Source organism: Camelus ferus, chromosome 27 (genome assembly GCF_009834535.1).
Source record: "Camelus ferus isolate YT-003-E chromosome 27, BCGSAC_Cfer_1.0, whole genome shotgun sequence".
Classification (NCBI taxonomy): Eukaryota; Metazoa; Chordata; class Mammalia; order Artiodactyla; family Camelidae; genus Camelus; species Camelus ferus.
Window position 1 is genome coordinate 24,406,773 of NC_045722.1, and position 21,889 is coordinate 24,428,661.

A 21,889-nucleotide genomic window follows, 5' to 3' on the forward strand; every position below is an offset into this window, starting at 1 on the left:
AATTCATGTAAAGGGTTTAACACAACGCCTCTCTTTAAGCGCCCACAAAAGACAGCTATTAATTTTAATAAAATGTAGAAAATGCAACAAAGGAAATTACTCTAAGTATAAAGTTATTACTTCTGTTTGACGTGATCAAGACCCCACCCCTTTCTTTTTTTGGGGGGGGGGTTAAACTTTTCTCTCTTTGTCAAAGTTTTGAAATGAACTCTATGAGTTCCATTTGGAAAATAAAACTCTAAACTTCACACAGTTGTGAGTCATGATGGGTAGGGATTTCCCCACCCTGTTCAACGACACAGTTCTGTCTGCACATTCTGTAAAATGTCTCACGCCCAACCCACACTACTTTGTTAACCAGACAAAGTACACTTTTCCATGAATGATTGTATCACAAGAATCTTTAATGTTTTCTTTAGAGTTTACTCATGGTGGGGTTGTACTTGTGTTTAGTGAAGTGTGCCAAGTGCCCACACTCTGAGCCCGCTTCAGTCCACGTCACCACGCTCCACACAGATGTTCCCTGTGCCCAGCAAGGTCACAAAGAGGGGTCTTGACTTGTCTCTTGGTTAGGCCAGCTTTCCTGGTGAGTTCTTCCAAACTCCCAGTCTATCCCCATTCCCATCATCCGTCCCATATAAAAGAATAAGATGGAAAACTTTTCAATGTACTTCGTTAAGTTTAGCACGTCTCTGGTACAAAAAAGTCAAGAAAGGTAGCACAAAAGCGAAAGCACCAACCGAGCTTACTTATAAACAAACATGCATAAATCCTACACACTATCTCGTATTACGGAAATTAATACAACATTGCATTAAAAGGTATAAAAGCACTGTACTGAAAACTTAAAAGTTACACGTGAAATACTGCACTGTAAATCCTGAACACTCTAACATCCCACCCCCACCCTCCACCGCCCTGGGGAGGGTCAGAAACCAGGACTCTGCCTCCAGACTTTGCTAGTCCTCGGAGACACTGTTGCGGGGGCAGTAGGCAGTGGGACTGGCCTCCCGCAGAGCCCTGGCCTCTTCCAGGGCTTCCCTGTATCGGGAAGGCCAGGCTTGCGGGTCTTTCTTAAAGACCCTGGCCAGGAACTCCATGATTTGCATCTTGGTGATTTCGCGGCTGGCACGGGAGCCCCAGAAGAACTCATACTCAGGCGGCTCTACGTGGGGGACGCGCTGGTACTTCAGGTAGTTCTGCTGGACGAACTCCTCGGTGATGAGCTTTCTCACGTCTCCGAAAGTGGAGTGCTTCTTCCAGGGCCTCAGCCCCAGGATGCGCAGCACGTTCCAGACCGCACTCTCTCGGGCGCCGCGACCCTTCACGTAGATGAGGCTCAGGATCATCAGCAGGAGGCCTGTCATCGGCATGCGGTTGCTCAGAGCCACCCTGTCCAGCTCCTCCGGCTCCAGAGCCTTGACCAGCGAGAACTCCATCGTGTGCAGGCTGGTCAGCCTCAGGTGCAGCCCGAACACTCGGGCGAGGATGAGGCTGGTGCGCCTAAGAATGCTTCGGCACCACTTCTTGTAACTGCCGATGACATCCTTCACCATGTCTGGGAACCAGATGATCATCCTCTTCTGGTCCTTGACCAGCACGTACCACATGAGCTCGTGCGCCTTCTGCACCAGCTGGGCCGGGGCCGGCGGGGCCGGGACGGGCTGAGCCGCGTTCGGGGCCTGGTGGGCGCGGCCTTCCTCCGCGGCCTGCTGCAGGGCCTTCAGGTCTCCCTCTTCGCTTGGGGCCTGGGGCGCCGGCGAGGCCAGAGGGGCGTCGGGCGGGCCTACCGGAGGGCTCTCTGGCCCTGCGAGGGTCGCGGCCTGAGACGCGGGCGGGGAGGGCCCCCCGGGGACCCCAGGAATGCTGTGCACCTCGCAGTTGGAGGCCTCGGCTGCAAAGCTGGGGTCGCACACATCCTTACTTTGTTCGGACATGTCTGCTCCGTCTGACAAGGGCAGGGCCGCGGCGTCCAGGAGCTCTTCGAGGGTGCGCTCCCTCCCTGGACTTCTGGAGAGGAAGTGCGCGTTGCTGCGCGCGGCGCCTTCCGCAGTAGCCAGGCGGGGCGGGGCGGCGGCGGGACCAGCTAGTGCGCCTGCGCGTCCGCGGGCCGCCGGTCGGGCAGCCGAGGGCGGGGCGGGGCGCCTGCCGGGGTCGGGGTGCGGTGAGGCCCCAAAGAGGGGAGAGGCACCACTGGAATACTGCGTTGGTGACCCTCAGGCGTTCTTGTTGGCGTGAGGAGGAAGTCTTGGCGAGGAGGGAATTGAGATGGATGAGCACTGGCCAGGAGCCAGTTTAAGGGAAAAGCTGGTAACTTAAGCTTCTGAGATGCTGAGGTCCAGTTTCTTAGGAAAAGTCCCATTGGGTTTATCCAGAATCAAGTTAGATAGGAGTCCCAGAGAAAGGCCTCGGCTGGTGTGTAAACTCGAGTTTCGGACAAGTGTGAGAATTTGAACTGAGAAAAGAAGCAGCGTTGCCAAAGATGTGTAAACTCTTGAAAAGTATGTTGGAGGTTGGAGTCCTGAGAAATAGTAAAAATTGATTCCCTGCCAAATCAAAGGGGTTATAAATGAGAAATGCAGAATGTAGTAAATCTATGTGCAAAGAAAACTTTCTTGGAGGTAATATACTAATGGCATTGTTAGTCTTTTCATGGTCATTGATTTTGGTTTTCTATTTCCCTTGGGTAATTTTGATTCAATTTTTATATTTTCATCAGGATCCCATCACACAAAGATTGCCCTATTTATTAGCACCAATTTATATGATTCTTCTCGCCTGTTTCTCCAGGACACTCCTTCCCCTTAGGACTGCTGCAACCCCTACTCTGTGCTCTTGTGAAAACTTCACCTTCTCACAGGTGAAGGACCCACCCCTACTGTTTCACAGAAACTGGTCCCATGTTGGCAGCCACACCCAACTCCTTCTCAAGACTTTTTTTTTTTTTTAACATGGGTCCGGTGGATCGTATATGGCAGATTCCTCTCAGGTGACTAGCGACATGAGAGCTAATCTAATGGTGGTTGTTTCTAATTTTAGAAAACAGATCTGCAATGAGCAAAAACAAAGCTGACACTCCCAAAGAAGAATCCCTGAAGAAAGGAATTGGCGTGGGGACCTCTGGATCCAAGGTTCCTGAGGCTGATCAGCATCCTTGGTCTGAGCCCGTGTGGTCCTTCAGCCCTTCCTGGGTTTCCTCAAGCCAGCATCTTCTTACGGTTGCCCTCTTGGGTCTGGTTATTGTCACTTGCAACCTGAAACATATTTAAAATATTGTCTTGATATTTCTAGAAACTTCTCTTTATTTGCTGTATTCCCCTTTCTCATTTCTCACTTTATTTTTTTCTCAGGGAGATTGACTTTGAAGGGTTTTCCATGCTGTTTTTCTATCTTTGGATTTTCAGGCTTATATCATGTTTAGGAGGACCATTCCCCACACCAGTCCCTCCAAGAACACTCCTTAACTTCTTACTTCACAAAGATTCCTACAGTTCACTCAGCTATGTGTCAGCTGGGATTTTTCCTGTATATCATTTTCTTCTTCTTTAATTTATAGATTTATATTGTTAAAATGCATCTTACAGAGTTGTATCAGTTATATTAGGCTTTTTAAATTTATGTTAACAATGGCTCAATAGTAGAAGGAACTATATTCAGTATCTTGTAATAACCTATAATGGAGAAATATCTGGAAAAAATATGTATATATCAATCACTTTGCTATATACCTGAAACTAACACAGCATTGTAAAATCAACTATACTTCAATTAAAAAAAAAAGTTTCAAATCCATTTTTGCCCTCATTCTTCTTAAAAATAATCCTCATTTCTTGCATTTTATCCCCACTGATTTTCTTTTTTGTTTCATTTGGATGTTGATTTTTTTTCTAACTGTTTAGGTTCATGATTTAGTTCATTTAAGGTAATTTTAATAATGAAAATGTTTGAGCCTGTTATTCAAATCTCAGATCGGCTTGGCCATGGACCATAATTTTTGCCATTGTGAGGTTATTAAAATTACAACCTCATATTTCACCCTCCTAGATTTTATGGATTCATGAAACTAAATTGCAGGCTTGAGTACAACAAGTAATGCTTACATACAGAAAGCAAGAAAGTGATTATAAAAGCTCAACAATGTTTAAGTTGGGAGTGCTCTGGCTGCAGTGGGATAGCAGACCTCTGGCCAGAGAATTGCTGGTGTTTCAGCTGCTGCCTAAGCTGGACTGGTCCTCACTCTGGTGAGGTTGCCCGTGGCCAACAGCAGGCTCTCAACTCTACCACAGGTAATGTCACACCTCTCTTCTGACAGGAGGGTTGTTTAATACTGCACCAGGGCCTGTGGGTTAGGACCACTATGAAGGATGGCACTCAGAGGGCTGAACGCTTTAGAACTGATGCTTACATTTAAAACCAAGTACAGGGTAGACCCCTAGTGCTGCTCATCCTTGCAGCCCAACTGTACACCTGCTAAAGTGATAACACTTTCTTCCTGGAAAGTTCTGCTGAAGAGGCTCCATCTCCCACCAGGAAGAAAATTCATGGAGTCAGGGGGGTGGGTAGAAAAAAGGAAAGCTTGAGATAACCTTTAACCTTTCAGTAGAGAATGTTCACCTGCACATGTGTCAGGGGAGGGGTCAGTCACTTGATAGCTTGATAGTAGCACCTAATATGGTGTCTTTTCATAAACCAGAGATGCAGACCTTCAGAGTGATAAGGAAAAAGGACAGATGACAACTGTGGAAAGAAGAGGAAGCCGGTACTCATGAGGCATCCACAACTTCTTGAATTCAAGTGTCAGGATTTGAGTCTGGAGCTCCAGTGATGCCCCGCGAACACAGGGTACAAATAAGGCTTGCTGGGTATCTCCAGGTTTGGCCCTATTTGATACGGGCAATGAGTCCTCTCAGGGCCAGCAGCTTAAGAAGCAGAATCCTGAAGGATAAAAAATATCTCCCCCCACCAAAAAACAAAACAAACAAACAAACAAAAACTCATTAAGGGCTACTCTTTAAATTAAGTTTCTGTAAATAGAAGTTCCATGGATGCAAGAAGTATATGGAGAAGTTAAAACCTAAAATATTCTGGTGTGGACAGTTTTGCTGGTGGGTTACTTCAAACTGTAATGTGGAACAGATTACACAGCTGTGGGATAGGCTGTTCTTGGCAGACTCGGGAATAGGAGGAGAGGCCTATCCTGGCACTGGTTTCCATAGCGAACAGAGGTGGGGGGGTGGGTCAGCCGAGGGCCTCCAGTGGACAGCGCGCATGCTCACAGTGAAGAAGCCCAGAGGCCCCAAATGAAATGTGAATCCTTCTGGCTCTTTCCTGTCCACATAGGCAGCAACCTCCACCTAGGAGCCCCCAGAGGGGCCCCAAATGCCTTGCACGCCAAGGAATTGAGACAGAGAACTCACATTAGTGTGTTCAGCAAATATTGAGCAATGTCGACCATGTGCCTGAAAGATTTGCATTTTAGAAAAGTAGGGAAACCAGTCACATTGGGAGTGTTTGGCAGGCTGGCCCCTTTTTGTTAGAAAAGAATAAGTGAGGACAAGCAGTGCTGCTGTCCGCAGTTGGGAGGGTGGGGGAGGGGAGTCAAGCTTGGCCCCTCAACCCCTCCAGCCTCTCCAGGGGTACACTGCGCATGTCTGTCCCGCTGAGGCTCAAGGACGCTCCTGAAACGCGAGACATTCTGGTCCCGCCCAGACCCACGGGTGCAGCCCGCCAGCACTCAAGGACGATCAGGGTCAGGAGTGTCTTTTAGAAAAAAAAAGTCAACTGGAAACAGAGTTAAGACTGGGATTGGGGGCAGGTGGACAAGCAGAGTCAGAGGGATCAATTAGGCGACTTTTCTCAGGAATCCTCTTGAGAATGGATGATCACTTGCATTTCTCCTTCATTATGCAACTATTTATGAAACGCTCCATTTCTGGCATTGTGCCTGGGGACATGAATGAGAAGGAGAGACATGGTCTCTGCAATCTACAGCGGAGAAGAGGGGCCATGAGCAAACAAACAAGAGAGTGATGAGCTAATCATTATGCATCATGTTGTGATGCCTATCCCGACCAGCCACGATGTTGTCACAGAGAAGAGAGCAGAGGGAGTCAGCACGCAGCAGGGGTGTAAATAACCCGGCAGGTGAAGGGAGACTGAACACCAGACACAACCCGACCGGGGTTGTGTCTCAGGGTGGCTCGGAATGAGCAGTGCTGTGGAACTGGGATATGGGGGCTCCACTAGCCGAGGAGGACTCAGGAGGAGGGAGGGGGTGTGCTCAGTGGTACGTGGGTATATACGTCTCAGGAAAGAGGCCTGCGCTGACCGCAGAAGTTTGGGAGATAAACACGGTAAATAACATCACCTCGAGATAGCGTCTAGATAGCAGGGTTCTTCAGAAAGACCAATCCCAGTATGAGGGTGGGATAATTTTTCAATGCACATCACACAGGTGAACACCTCTGTCCCTGTCACCACACATTATAGACGCCTTCCAGACATGGAAAGAAAACAAAAATGAAGTGTACAAAAGGGGAAAATAGAAAAAGAAAAAGACACCTTCCCCATACACTGCCAAAAGCCCTTTTATGGGCACTCCCCTCTCTAGTCGAGAACCACTCAACATTACAAGCAGAGAAAGACAACCTGACCCAGAGGCCAGGCCAGGCCAGCCTCTTCCCAGACTATCAGATGACTTTCCTCACTGGACCTGTTTCTGGAGCTTGTTAAAACTGATTGCTCCTTCTCCAGCATCCTCGTGAAGATAACTCTGTTCAAGCAGACTCTGGGTGCACGTTTGCAGTGCATAATTCTTCTTTTACATATTGCTGAATTAATCTGCAGTATTTTGTCAAGGATTCTTACATGGGTGTTCATCAGGGATATTGGTCTGTAGTTTTCTCTTTTTCACATGACCGTTATCTGGTTTAGAGCCCTCTTAAAATGACTTGGAGAATGTCCCCCACTCTTCAGTTTTATGGAAGAAAATGTATAGAATTGGTTCTATTTCTTTTTTTTAAGTGTTTATTAGAATTGTTTCAGTGAAACTGTCAGTTCCTACAGATTTCTTTTTCAGAGCGTTTGTAACTAACAATTCAATATTTTAAATTTGTTCTAGGCATATCAGATTATCCTTCTCATGTTGGGTAAAATTTAGTGCTTTGCGTTTTCTAGAGTTGGTCTATTTCAGCCAAGTTGTCAATTTCACATGTATACTGGTGTTTGTAGTATCTCTTAATCAGCCTTTCAACGATCAGTTTATCTGCTAACCTCACTTTGGCTTCCTCACACATATTGGGAAAACACGCACACACCCCACCCAGGGTGTAGGTAATTCTTCCAGAGTCCTGAATTCTCCATGTACACGTTCCTCCATATATAGCTCCTGAGGCAGCTGGGAACTCTTCGTCTATAACTTCTCAAATCTTTTAGTGTCAACTAATAGTCAGAGTTTCTTGTGATCCTGCCTTTAGTCCCCTTCTCTTCTCATCTGTTCCTACTCAAGTCATCTTCCAGAGCTTGAAGCTGACATTTGCGCACTGATGAGTCTCAGATTTATTTCTTTAGCCTTAGATGTCTCTTCTGTGGTCTATACCTGGATATCCAACTGTCTAAGGGACTTCTTAACATAATGACTTTGAACTTTAAATTCAACATTCCACTCTGTTTCATCAGTGGCCCCTCCCGTTCTTTCTGTTGCCTATATATTTCTTGGCTTACAGTACATATCATGACTGTCCACCCAGTTTTCCCAGAAAGAAATGAGAACGCCACTGTTTTTCCTCACATCCAATTATCCTCACATCACAGAATTCTTACCTCCTCAATGCCACTGCTCCCCACCTCTCAACATGCTACTACAATATTCCACTGGTCTTTCTCACCTGGATTACCACGGTGGACTTCCCTGCATCTTCTCACTGGTTTATTTGGTCATCTCTAGTTTATTGTCCACATTGAAACCACTTCGTCTTCTGAATTTAAAATCTGCCCCTGTACATCTCCCAGGACTGCTGTTACAAGTTACCACAAACTGGATTTTGTAAAATAACAGAGGTTCGTTCTCTCATAGTTCTGGGAGCAGAAATCTGAAATCAGGTTGTTGGCAGGGCCACAATCACACTGCAGCTCTAAGGGAGAGTCCTTCCTTACTTCTGATGGCTCCTGGCATTCCTTGGTTTATGGCAGATTAACTCCAATCTCTGCCTCCATCTTGAAGTGTCATCACCTATGTATATCTCTGTGTCTTTGATCTCCTCTTCCTGTCTTCTATAAAGACATTAGTCATTAGATGAGGGCCCAGCCTAATTCCAGGATGACCTCATCTCAAGATCATTAGCTTAGTCATATCTGCAAAGACATTTTTTGTCATTTGAGGTAGAATTCACATGTCCCAGAGATTAGGACAAGGATATCTTTTGAGGATTGGGGGGTATCTTTCAACCTACCACAGGGGCTAATAATCTAATAAGAAAATTGAAATTCCAGGTATATCATGAATTTGAGAAGGAGAGAGACAATCTGGGTGCTTGAAAACAATAGAAGAAAGAATCTGAGCAAAATCCCTTCCATCCAAAAAGGTGAGCTCTTTGGAGAGATGAGTAAAAAGATGATTTCAAAATCACAGAGTGTTAAGGTTGGAGGGTATAACTCAGTGGTAGAGCACGTGCTTAGCATGCACAAGGTCCTAGATTCAGTCCCCAGTACCTCCACTAAAATAAATATATGAACTTCAATACCTCCTCCCCTAATTTTTTTTTTAATTACATAGTGTGCTTTGGGGTTTATAGGGAACCATATGGAGTCTTTCACGTTCAGAGACAATGAACTAGCAAGGGCTGTTAAATAAAGACCAAATATAAAATTTATCCTAACACCTTGATGTTGGGTACAGTGCAGTCATACTGGTCTCAAGAGGGAGGGAGTTCTCTGTCTCAGTGTCACTATGTCCCATTGGCTCTCTTCAAGAGTCCCAAGGAAAATAGCCTCAAATCCCACTATTTCACTGATAAACCAGGATTTTACATTCAGGTACTAACTTTTGGGATAATGAAAGCTCTTCATGGAGGGGGAGGGTGTAGCTCAGTCGTAGCGCATGTGCTTAGCATGCATGAGGTCCTGGGTTCAATCTCCAATACCTCCATTAAAAGAAAGAAAGGAAGGAAGGAAGGAAGGAAGGAAGGAAGGAAGGAAGGAAGGAAGGAAGGAAGGAAGGAAGGGAGAAAGAAAGGAAAGAAAGAAAGAAAGAAAGAAAGAAAGAAAGAAAGAAAGAAAGAAAGAAAGAAAGAAAGAAAGAAATCAAGCCATCCAGCCAGCTTAATGATCTCCTTCCCCCAAAAAATAAATAGAAATAAAGAGGAAGAAAAATAAATAAATAAATAAACTGTCTCTTAACTTACTCTTAAAAAAAAAAAAAAAAAAAAAAGCTCCTTATTTCATGAAAATGGGACCTGGTCATCCTCACTGAATCTGAGTCCTTGGTTGTTAGAATGGCTGTTTCTGCCTATTTATGTTGATTGTCATGGATTAATTTTTATAATTACACAATAATACAAAATTATGTAAAATAAACTTTATAACGCTGGCCTTCCACACCCCTCTTCCATTAATGCACCAGTGAAGGAGATCAATGAGCCCCCATTTCCTCCAAGCGTATTGTGTTGCCTGTACTCTTTCAACACCAGCTGCACATACTGCAATGCAATCCTGGGAGTAAACGCTCAGAGTTACTGCAGACCCCACAAGTTATCATCTATTTTTTTTTTCTTTTTAGGGGGTGGTTAATTAGGTTTATTTATTTATTTATCAGTGGAGGTACTGGGGATTGAACCCAGGACCTTGTGTTTGCTAGGCACACGCTCTACCACTGAGCTCTACCCTGCCCACTAGACCTGAAGTTAAAGGATGTGGTCCTGAACAAGACTGTTCTTCCTCTGATGCCAGCTGCACCCCAAGGGGCCCCAGGCCACCTACACTTCTGACCAACTAGCTATAAATCTGGGAATCCCCATGACCGTTTCAGGTTCCACAATTCACTAGAATGACTCACAGAACTCACTCAAGACGATAGTTTTTGTACAAAAGATACACATAGGGTGAGGTCTAGGAGGCTTCCCAGCACAGGCTTCCCACATCCCCTCAGCACAGCAGTGTGCTCACCAACTAGGAAGCTCTACTGAGTGTCAGTTTCACAGTTCTTACTGGGGTTTCATTACACAGGCTTGAGTGTTTAAATTACTGGCCTTGTGATTGAACCCAGTCTCTAGCCACCCTCCCCGTCCCTCAAGGTCTGGAAGCTGAAAGCCACAGCATTCTAGTTGTGTGATTTATTTTTTTGGTAACTGGACACTGTTTTGAAGTTATTCACGGGCCCACTCGAAGGCACCTCATTAGCATAGTGAGGAGGCTCCTGTCACTCAAGAAATTACAGAGATTTTCCAAGTTCTGAGCCAGGAACCTGGAACAAAGACCAGACAAATTCTTTCTTTTTAAATTTTTTTCTTCTTTTTTTGGGAGGAGAAAGAGGTAATTAGGTTTATTTTATTTATTATTCATTTTTTAAAAATGGAGGTACTGGGTATTGAACCCAGGACCTCATGCATGCTAAGCACATGCTGTACCACTGATCTATACCCTCCCCCACCAGACAAATTCTTAATTATACCACAGCCTGTGATAAGACAGCTTGAATGCATCCTCACCCCTTCCTTGTCCTCTAACCTCCTCTATTTTATGCCTCCTGCAGCCCTCACTGGACTGAACACTCTATCCTCCTGAGAAAGCTGAAAAGAGGCTTTATTTTCCATAGAAGACAAGGGTGTAGAGCCATAGGTTTTCCTCCAGGGCGGTGGGATCCTGACCGTTCATTATGGGGCAGGGGGTACATAGCACAGATATTGTTTAATATGTACCTTTGAAAAATCTTAGCTCTTCTGTATCTCAATTTATTCACCACTATCTAATTCCACAAATTAAGCCTTAAATTTTAACAGCTTTATTGAAGTACAAGTATGTGATAAACTGCACATATTTAAAGGATATAATAAATAAATATCCATGAAGTCATTACCGCAACCAGGATAATATACATCACACTCAAAAGTTTTGTCATGTCCCTTTGTAATTGTACCCCAATCCACTTTTACCTCCAGGGAGCCAATGGTATGCTTTGTGTCACAATCAAGTGGTCTGCGTTTCCTGGAGTTTTATGTAAATAGAATAATACAGTGTGTACTCTTTTCTATTTGGCTTCTTTAACTCAACATAGTTATTTTAAGTATTATAGCATATGTCAAGAATATATGCATTCTGTTTACTGAGTAGAATTCTATTGTATGAATATACCACAAACTGTGTTTGCTTAACCTTTTTGTTTAACCAGTTAATCAGTTTGTTTAACTCTGTTGATGACATTTTGACCATTTCTGGCTTAAAGCTGTTTATGAATAAAATTGCTATGAACACTTCTGTAAAATATCTTGTGTAGACATATGCCCTCATTTCTCTTCCTGGAAATAACATGGCTGGATTGATCATATGGTAGGCTAATGTTTAACGTCTAAAGAAATTGCCAAAATGGTTCCCCAGAGTCATTGTAACCTTTCACATTCCCACTAACAGTACATGAGGGAAAGGGTTCCTCCATATTCTCACGGACAGTTGGTACAGTCTTTAATTTTGGCCATTCTAATAGATGTGCCGTAGTATGTCATTGTAGTTTTGTTGCATTTACCTAATGGCTAATGACATTGACCATCTTGTCATGCTTAACATCATCTTTGGTGCAGTATGATTTGCAAATGTTTTATCCCAATTGTAGCTTACCCTTTCATTATCTTGGTGGAATATTTTTGAGAGCAGATAAATGTTTTTATTTTGATCAGTTCCCCTTTTTACCAATTTGTTCCTTAAGGGATTGTGCATATTGATACCTAGCCAAGAAATATTTTCCTGGCCGAAGGTATCAAATAATTTCTCCTAACTTTTCTTGCAGAAATGTTATACTTTTAGGTTTAATTTTGAGGTACACTTACAATTTAAATGTCATATTTTATAGTTACAAATTTTGACTCAACTATTATATAAGTTATGGGTGGAAGTTTACTCTGTCAATGAGACTATTCTTTTTTAACATTTTTTTTATTGATTTATAATCATTTTACAATGTTGTGTCAAATTCCAGTGTAGAGCACAGTTTTTCAGTTATATATGAACATATATATATATATATTCAGTGTCACATTTTTTTCTCTGTGAGATACCATAAGATCTTGTGTATAGTTCCCTGTGCTATACAGTATAATCTTGTTTATCTATTCTGCAATTTTGAAATCCCAGTCTATCTCTTCCCACCCCCTGCCACATTGGAAACCACAAGTTTGTATTCTATGTCTGGGAGTCTATTTCTGCTTTGTATTTATGCTTTGTTTGTTTGTTTGTTTGTTTTAGATTCCATATATGAGCGATCTCATGTGGTATTTTTCTTTCTCTTTCTGGCTTACTTCACTTAGAATGACATTCTCCAGGAGCATCCATGTTGCTGCAAATGGTGTTATGTTGTCAGTTTTCATGGCTGAATAGTATTCCATTGTAAAAATATACCACCTCTTCTTTATCCAGTCATCTGTTGATGGACATTTAGGCTGTTTCCATGTCTTGGCTATTGTAAATAATGCTGCTATGAACATCGGGGTGCAGGTGTCATCCTGAAGTAGGGTTCCTTCTGGATATATGCCCAGGAGGAGGATTCCTGGGTCATGCAGTAAGTCTATTCCTAGTCTTTTGAGGACTCTCCATACTGTTTTCCACAGTGGCTGCACCAAACTGCATTCCCACCATGAGTGAAGGAAGGTTCCCTTTTCTCCACAGCCTCTCCAGCATTTGTCATTTGTGGATTTTTGAATGATGGCCATTCTGACTGACATGAGGTCATACCTCATCATAGTTTTGCTTTGCATTTCTCTGATAATTAGTGATATTGAGCATTTTTTTATGTGCCTTTTGATCATTTGCATGTCTTCCTTGAAGAATTGCTTGTTTAGGTCTTCTGCCCATTTTTGGATTGGGTTGTTTGTTTTTTTCTTTTTAAGTCATATGAGCTGCTTATGTATTCTGGAGATCAAGCCTTTGTTGGTTTCATTTGCAAAAATATTCTTCCATTCCATAGGTTGTCGTTTTGTTTACTTATGGTTTCCTTTGCCATGCAGAAGCTTGTAAGTTTCATTAGGTCCCATTTGTTTATTCTTGCTTTTATTTCTATTGCTTAAGTAGACTGTTCTAGGAGAAAATTTTTGAGATGTATGTGAGATAATGTTTTGCCTATATTTTCTTCTAGGAGGTTTATTGTATCTTGTCTTATGTTTAAGTCTTTGATCCATTTTGAGTTGATTTTTGTGTATGGTGTAAGAGAGTGTTCTAGCTTCATTGCTTTACATGCTGCTGTCCAGTTTTCCCAACACCATTTGCTGAAGAGACTGTCTTTATTCCATTGTATATTCTTGCCTCCTTTGTCGAAGATGAGTTGACCAAAAGTTTGTGGGTTCATTTCTGGGCTCTCTATTCTGTTCCATTGGTCTATATGTCTGTTTTTGTACCAATACCATGCTGTCTTGATAACTGTAGCTCTATAGGATTGTCTGAAGTCTGGGAGAGTTATTCCTCGAGCCTCTTTCTTTCTCTTCAGTAATGTTTTGGCAATTCTAGGTCTTTGATGGTTCCATATAAATTTTATTATGATTTGTTCTAGTTCTGTGAAATATGTCCTGGGTAATTCATAGGGATTGCATTAAATCTGTAGATTGCCTTGGGCAGTGTGACCATTTTAAGAATATTGATTCTTCCAATCCAAAAGCATGGGATATCTTTCCATGTTTTAAAGTCTTCTTTAATTTCCTTCATCAATGGTTTGTAGTTTTCTGTGTATAATTCTTTCACCTCCTTGGTTAGATTTATTCCTAGGTATTTTATTACTGTGTGTGCTATTTTAAAGGGGAGTGCGTCTTTACTTTCTTTTTCTGTTGATTCTTCATTAGTGTAAAGAAATGCAACTGATTTTTGAACGTTTATCTCGTAACCTGTTACCTTGCTGAATTCTTCAATCAGCTCTAGTAATTTTTGTGTGGACCTTTTAGGGTTTTCTGTATATAGTAACATGTTGTTGGCATGTAGTGACACTTTTACCTCTTCTTTTCCAATTTGGATCCCTTTTATTTCTCTCTCTTGCCTGATTGCTGTGGCTAGGACTTCCAAGATGATGTTGAATAGGAGTGGTGATAGTGGGCATCCTTGTCTTGTCCCAGATTTTAGTGGGAAGCTTTTGAGCTTTTCACCATTAAGTACTATGCTGGCTGTAGGTTTGCCATATATAGCTTTTATTATGTTGAGATATGTTCCCCCTATACCCACTTTGGTGAGAGTTTTTATCATAAATGGGGGTTAAATTTTATCAAATGCTTTTTCTGCACCTATTGAGATGATCATGTGGTTTTTGTCCTTTCTCTTGTTGATGTGATGTATTACATTGATTGATTTGTGTATGTTGAACCACCCTTGTGTCCCTTGCATGAACCCCACTTGGTCATGATGTATAATCTTTTTTATGTGTTGTTGGATTCTGTTTGCTAATATTTTGGTGAGGATTTTGGCATCTATGTTCATCAGTGATAGAGGAGACTATTCTTAACAGCACTGATTTGCCTTTGCAACTTTGTCAAAATTCAGTTTTTCATAGATGTTCAGATCTATTTTGGAATTCTGTTCTATTCCATTGATCTATGTTCTTTTTTTAAATTGAAGTATAGTTAGTTACAGTGTGTCAATTTCTGGTGTACAGCATAATGTCCCAGTCATGCATATATACATGCATTTATTTTCATATTCTTTTTCATTAAAGGTTATTGCAAAGTATTGAATATATTTCTCTGTGTTATATAGAAAAATTTGTTTTTAATCTATTTTTGTATATAGTGGTTATCATTTGCAAATCTCAAACTTCTAAACTTATCCCTTCCCATTCCCTGCCCCCAGTAACTTTAAGATTATTTACTATGTCTGCAAGACTGTTTCTGTTTGTAGTTGAGTTCATTATTGTCTCCTTTTTTCTTAAGTTCACATGAGTGATATTATATGGTATTTTTCTTTCTCTTTCTGCCTTATTTCACTTACAATGACCATTTCCAGGTCCATCCATGTTGCTGTAAATGGCATTATTTTATTATTTTTTATAGCTGAGTAGTAGTCCATTGTATAAATATACCATAGTTTCTTTATCCAGTCATCTGTTGATGGACATTTAGGTTGCTTTCTTGTCTTGGCTATTGTAAGTGGTGCTGCTATGAATAATGGGTTGCATGCATCTTTTCCAATTAGAGTTCCCTCTAGATATATGCCCAGGAGTGGGATTTCTGGATCTTGTGGTAAGTCTATTTTTACTTTTTTGAGGAATCTCCTTACTGTCTTCCATAATGGCTACGCAAATCTGCATTCTCACCAACAGTGTAGGAGGGTTCCCTTTTCTCCACACCCTCTCCAGCATTTATCTGTAAACTTTATTTTTGATGTAAGTCATTTGTGTCTCCTCTTGTTTGTTTCTGAATAGTTTGTCTAGAGAACTAACAGTTTTCTTGATTTTTTCAAACAGTTGGGGTTTTTTTGTTGTTTGCTTCATCGATACTCTCTACTGTTTCTCTGTTTTCTACTTATTAATATTTTTTATTCCTTTCTTCTACTTATTCAGGATATGATTTATTCTTCCCTTTTTATTCTCTTAAGGTGGAAACTGAAGTCATTGATTTTAGATTTTTCTTTTTTAAAATATACACATTTAATCCTATAAATTTCCTCCTAAGAATTTCTTCAACAACACACCACACACACATTTTGATATTTTTTTCCCAATGGGTTATTTAGAAGTGTGTTATTTCATTTTAAAATATTTGAAGATATAGTAGAGATAATTCAGTTACTGATTCCTAATTTAATTTCTCTGTGGCCAGAGAATAACATACTTTGCCTTTCTTGAATTCTTTTAAATATATTTTGGCATTTTTATGGCCCAGAATATGGTCCACCTTTGCAAATGCTACATGTGCATTTGAAAAGAATGGATATTTTTATATTATTTGGTAACCTTATATAAATGTCAGTTAGGTCAATTTGGTTTGTAGTGTTGTTCAACTCTCCTATATTCCTGCTAATTGTGTATTTGTTCTAACAATTATTGAGAGAGAAATATTTAAATTGCCAACTATAATTTTAGTTCTATTTATTGTCTTCTGCAGATCTGTTTTTTTCCTTTCAGTTGGTAAGGCTTTTGTTTATTTATTTATTTTTATTTTTGATTGAAGTATAGTTGGTTTACAATGTTGTGTTAATTTCTGGTGTACAGCATAGTGATTTAGATATATATAGATATAGATATAGATTTCCTTTTCATATTTTTTTCATTATAGGCTATTACAAGATATTGAATATAGTTCCCTGTGCTATACAATAGGACCTTGTTGTTGTATCCATTTTATATATAGTAGTACCTGCAAATCCCAAACTCTGAATTTATCCCTTCCACCAGCTTTCCCCAGTGATAACCATGAATTTGTTTTCTATGTCTGTGAGTTTGTTTCTGTTTTGTTAATAAGTTCATTTCTGTCACTTTTTTAAGATTCCACATATAAGTGATATCATATGGTATTTTTCTTTCTCCTTCTGGCTTACTTCATTTAGTATGACACTCTCCATCAGGTCCATCCATGTTGCTGCAAATGGCATTATTCAGTCTTTCATATGACTGAGTTGTATTCCACTGTACACATATACCATGACTTCTGTGTGCAATCATCTGTGAAACAGAGAGCCAAGAAAGAAACCCACACACCTGTGGTCAATTAATCTTCAACAAAGGAAGCAAAAATATACAGTGGTGAAGAGACAACCTCCTTGGCAAATGGTGTTGGGAAAGCTGGGCAGCCACATGTAAATCAATGAAGTTAGAACAATCCCTCACACCATACACAAAATAAACTCAAAATGGTTTAACGACTTAAACAAAATGCCAGTCACTATCAACCTCATAGAGGAGAACATAGGCAAAACATTCTCTGGTGTAAATCGTAGCAATGCTTTCCTAGGTCAGTCTCCCAAGGCAATAGAAGTGAAAGCAAACATAAACAAATGGGACCTAATTAAGCTTATAAGCTTTTGCTGAGCAAGGGAAACTATAAACAAAATAAAAGGACAACCTACAGAATGGTAGAACATATTTGCAATGTGACTGATAAGGACTTAATTTCCAGAATGTACAAACAGCTCATGTAACTCAATAACCAAATAAAACACGTTACCCAATCAAAAAAATGGGCAGAAGACCTAAACAAACATTTCTCCAATGAAGACATAGAAATTGCCAATAGGCACATGAAAAAATGCTCAGTATCACTGTTTTTAACTGATGTAATCTCAATATTTAAATGTACAAATGTTTAGTACTAGTATGTCTTCTTGATGAGTGTGTCCTTTAATACTGATGAAATGTTCTTCTGGAAACATTATTTGCACTGAAACCTACTTTGTCCAGTATTGTAATAGCCACTACAGTATTCTTTTACTTAACAATCACATGATATGTATTTTCTACCCTTCTACTTTTAACTTATTGCTATCTTTATATGTAAGGTGATTTTTTTGTAGGCCAGCATATAGATCAGTCTTGCTTTTATATCAAATTAATAATTTTTACACATTTGGTTTTAAATTTTTATTTTGAAATAGCTTTCAATTTACAGAAGAGTGGCAAAGATAGTCCAGAGAGTTTGTGTATATGCTTCATCCTATTTCTGTTAAAGTTAACATCTTACATAACTGTGACACACTTATAAAATCTAAGAAATTAAAACTGATAAAATATGATTAATAAAACTACAAGTTTTATTTGTATTTTACCTTGATTCCTGCTAATGCTCTTTTTTCGTTCCAGAAGCTAATCCAGAAGATCACATCGTACTAGACGTCACAGCTGCTTAATCTCATCCAATCAGCGACAGTTTCTGTCTATGTTTGTTCTTTATGACCTTAATGCTTTTGAGTGGAATTATCATGGCCTTTTGAAGAAAACCCATCCATTTGCACTTGTCTGATGTTTTCTCATGATTGCATTTAAGTTGTGGATTTGGGGGAAGACTGACACAGAAGTGAGGTGGATTTCTCATGGCATTAATCTCAGAGTACACATGAGATAGACATTATTGCTAATATTGGTGTGGATCATACAGAGTGGTATCTGTCAGGTTTCCTTACTGTAAAGTTAGTATTTCTTCCCTTTCCATTTGCAAAAAGGAAATTGCTAAATTCAGACCACACTCAAGAGAGGAATTAAGTTCCACCACTTACTGGAGGGAATAACCTTAAAGAAAAAAAGTGAACGTATATTAAAATAGCCACAGTGTTTGTTTAGAGCAATTAGACAAGAAAAATGAATAAAAGACATCCAAAATGCCCATGCCACCCAAAGCCATCTATAGATTCAGTGCAAACTCTATCAAAATTCCAATAGCATTTTTCAGAGGACTATTAAAAAAATTCCTAAAGTTTGAATGAAATCACAAAAGACTCCAAATAGCCAAATCAACCTTGAGAAAGAAAAAAAAAAGATGGAGTCATAACACATTGATTTCAAACTGTACAAGAAAGCTATAGCAATCAAAAAGGTATGGTGCTGACATAGAAGCAGACGCACAGACCTGTGGAACAAAATCAAGAGCACAGAAATAAACCTATGCATATACAGTCAACTATTATTTGACAAGGAAGCTGGGAGTACTCACTAGGGTGAAGACAGCTTCAATAAGTGATTTTGGGAAAACTGGATATTCACATAAAAAAATGAAATTAGACCTCTATCTTACACCACCCACAAAAGTTAACACAAAATGGGTTAAAGACTTAAATGTAAGACCTAAAACCATGAAGCCCCTTGAAGAAAACATAGAGAAGAAGTTCTTTGACAACAATCTTGGCATTTATTTTTTGAATATGACACCCAAAGCACAAGCAACAAAAGTAAAAATCAGAAAGTGGGACTGAATTAAACTAAAAAGCTTCTGAACAGTAAAAGAAGCAATCAATAAAATGAAGACACAGCCTATAAAATGAGAGAAAATACTTGCAAATCATCTGTCTAATAAGGTGTTAATATCAAAAATATACAAGGAACTTACAATAGCAAAATAAATAAAAATCTGATTAAAAATGGGTGAAGGACTTAAGTAGACAGTTCCCCAAAGAGGCCATACAGATGAACGACAGGTACATGAAAAAGTGCTCAGCATCACTAAATATCATGGAAATGCACATCAAAATCACAATGAGGTATCACTCCACACCTGTTAAAATGGTTATTATAAAAAAGACAAGAAGTAACATGTACTGATGTGGATGTGGAAAAAAAGGCAACCCTTGTGCACTGTTAGCAGAAATGCAATTCATTGCAGCCACTATGGAAAACAGGGTGAAGTTTTCCCAAAAATTTTTAAATGAAACTACTAAAAAATCCAGCAATCTCACTTCTGGATACATAATCGAAGGGAAGAAAATCACTAACTTGAAAAGATAGCTGTACCCCTATATTCATTGCAGCCTTACTGCAATACTGTATTATACACTTGAAAGTTGCTAAGAAACTAGATCTTACATATTCTCACCACACACAAAATATTTTAATCATATTAGGCAATGGATATATTAACTAATATTATTGTGGTAATCATTTATGTGTATATATACATATATACATATATATATACATAGTGATCACTCAAATTTACACAGTATTATATGTCAATGATATCTCAAAAAACCTGGAATAAATAACCATCCTAGCAGATAATTTTTTTTCATTTTTATTGAGAAGTACTTGACATACATCATTGTATGTATGTCAATGAATATATTAAGGCACACAACATGAGGGTTGGATTTACATGTATTGTGAAATGGTTACCACTATCTGTTCAGCCAACATCCATCTTCTCATATAGATACAATAAAAAGAAAGCAAAAAAGAAAAACAAAATTATCCTTATGATGAGAATGCTCAGGATTTAGTCTCTTACATCTTTCGTATATAATACACATCAGTGTAAACTATAGTGTCATCATGTTGTACATGACATCCCCAGTACTCATTTACCTTACAACTGGAAATTTGTACTTTTGGACCACCTTACTCTAATTCTTCTCCCCCGACCCTCCACGTCTGGTAACCACAAGTCTGATCTCTTTTTCTATGAGTTTGTTTTTGTTTGTTTGTTTGTTTTAGATTCACATGTAAATGAGATCATATGATATTTCATTTAACATAATGTCGTATATGTACATCCATGTTTTCACAAATGACAGGTTTTTCTTCATCCATCAATGGGTAATTAGGTCCTTTCCATGTCTTAGCTATTGTAAATAATGCTGTTATGAACTATGAACCTGGGGTTCTTTTGAGTTGGCATTTCATTTCTTTTAGATGTATTTTTTTTTCAAGTTAGTGTTTTCACTTCCTTTGGCTATATTCCCAGAAGTGGAATTCCTATATCATATGGTAGTTCTATTTTTAAATTTCTGAGAATCCTCCATCCTGTTTTCCATAGTGGCTACACCAATTCACATTCCCACCAATGATGCACAAAGATTCCCTTTTTCTTCACATCCTCATCAGCACTTATTGGTCTTTTACTGATGATGGCCATTCTAACAGGTGTGAGGTGATATCTCATTTGCATTTCCTTATTGACTAGTGATTTTGAGCATTTTTTCCTGTACATATTGGCCTTTTGTATATCTCCTTTGGAGAAATTTCTATTCAGGTCCTTTGCCCATTTTTTAATTCGGTTATATGCATCTGTTATTCAGTTGTCTATACATTACTGTAAGTTATTTTTGTGTTTTGGATATTAACCTCATATCAGATATATGGTTTGCAAATATTTTCCCCCATTCTTTGGTTGTCCTTTCATTTTGTCGACTATTTCTTTTACTCTGCAGAAGATTTTTAGTTTGATATATTTGTTTTAGTTTGAAATATTTGATTATTTTTAATTTTGTTGCTTGTGCTTTAAGTGTCATGTCAAAAAAATATTGCTAAGACCCAAGGAACTTTATTTCCATGTTTTCTTCTAGATGTTTCATGGTTTTAGGTCTTACCGTTAAAGTATTTAATCTGTTTTGGGTTAATTTCTGTAAGTCATGTAAAATATGGGTCCAGATTATTCTTTTACACATGAATATCTGATTACCCAGCACAATTTATTGAAGAGACTGTCTTCCCCATTGAGTATTCATGGCTCACTTGCCAAGTATTAGTTGGCTGTATATGCTTGGGTTTATTTCTGGATTCTTGATTTTGATTCATTGGTCTATTGTCTTCATTCATGCCAATATCCTACTTTTTTTTTAAAATTGAAATATAGTATTTTTAAAATAATATATAGGCTACAAATGTACAATATAGTGATTCACAATTTTAAAGGTTATACTCCATTTATATTTATTATAAAATATTGACTACAAGTCCCCATGTTGTAAGTATATCCTTGTAGCTTATTTAATGCATAAAAGTTTGTACTGGTCACTCCTCTATCCCTATATTGACCCCGCTTCCCTCTATCCACTTGTAGCCATTTGTTCTCTGCATCTGTGAGTCTGTTTCTTTTCTTTATATTCATTAGTTTGTTGTATTTTTTAGATTCCATGTATAAGTGATAACATGCAGTATTTGTCTTTGCCTGACTTATTTCACTTAGTGTAACACGCCTTCCACATTGCTGCAAATGGCAAAATTTATTTCTTTTTTATGGCTGAGTAGTATTTTGTTTCATATATATATATATATATATATATATATATA

The 21,889-nt window shown here is 39.4% G+C and overlaps 1 protein-coding gene across 1 annotated transcript; it reads right to left on the minus strand.

The window, feature by feature from the left end:
- Positions 1-383: 383 nt before the first annotated feature.
- Positions 384-2,062, minus strand: NDN (necdin, MAGE family member). The gene has a single exon (XM_006193231.2). The coding sequence runs from the start codon at positions 1,935-1,937 to the stop codon at positions 960-962; it is 978 nt and encodes a 325-aa protein (XP_006193293.2). The 5' UTR covers positions 1,938-2,062; the 3' UTR covers positions 384-959.
- Positions 2,063-21,889: the final 19,827 nt, after the last annotated feature.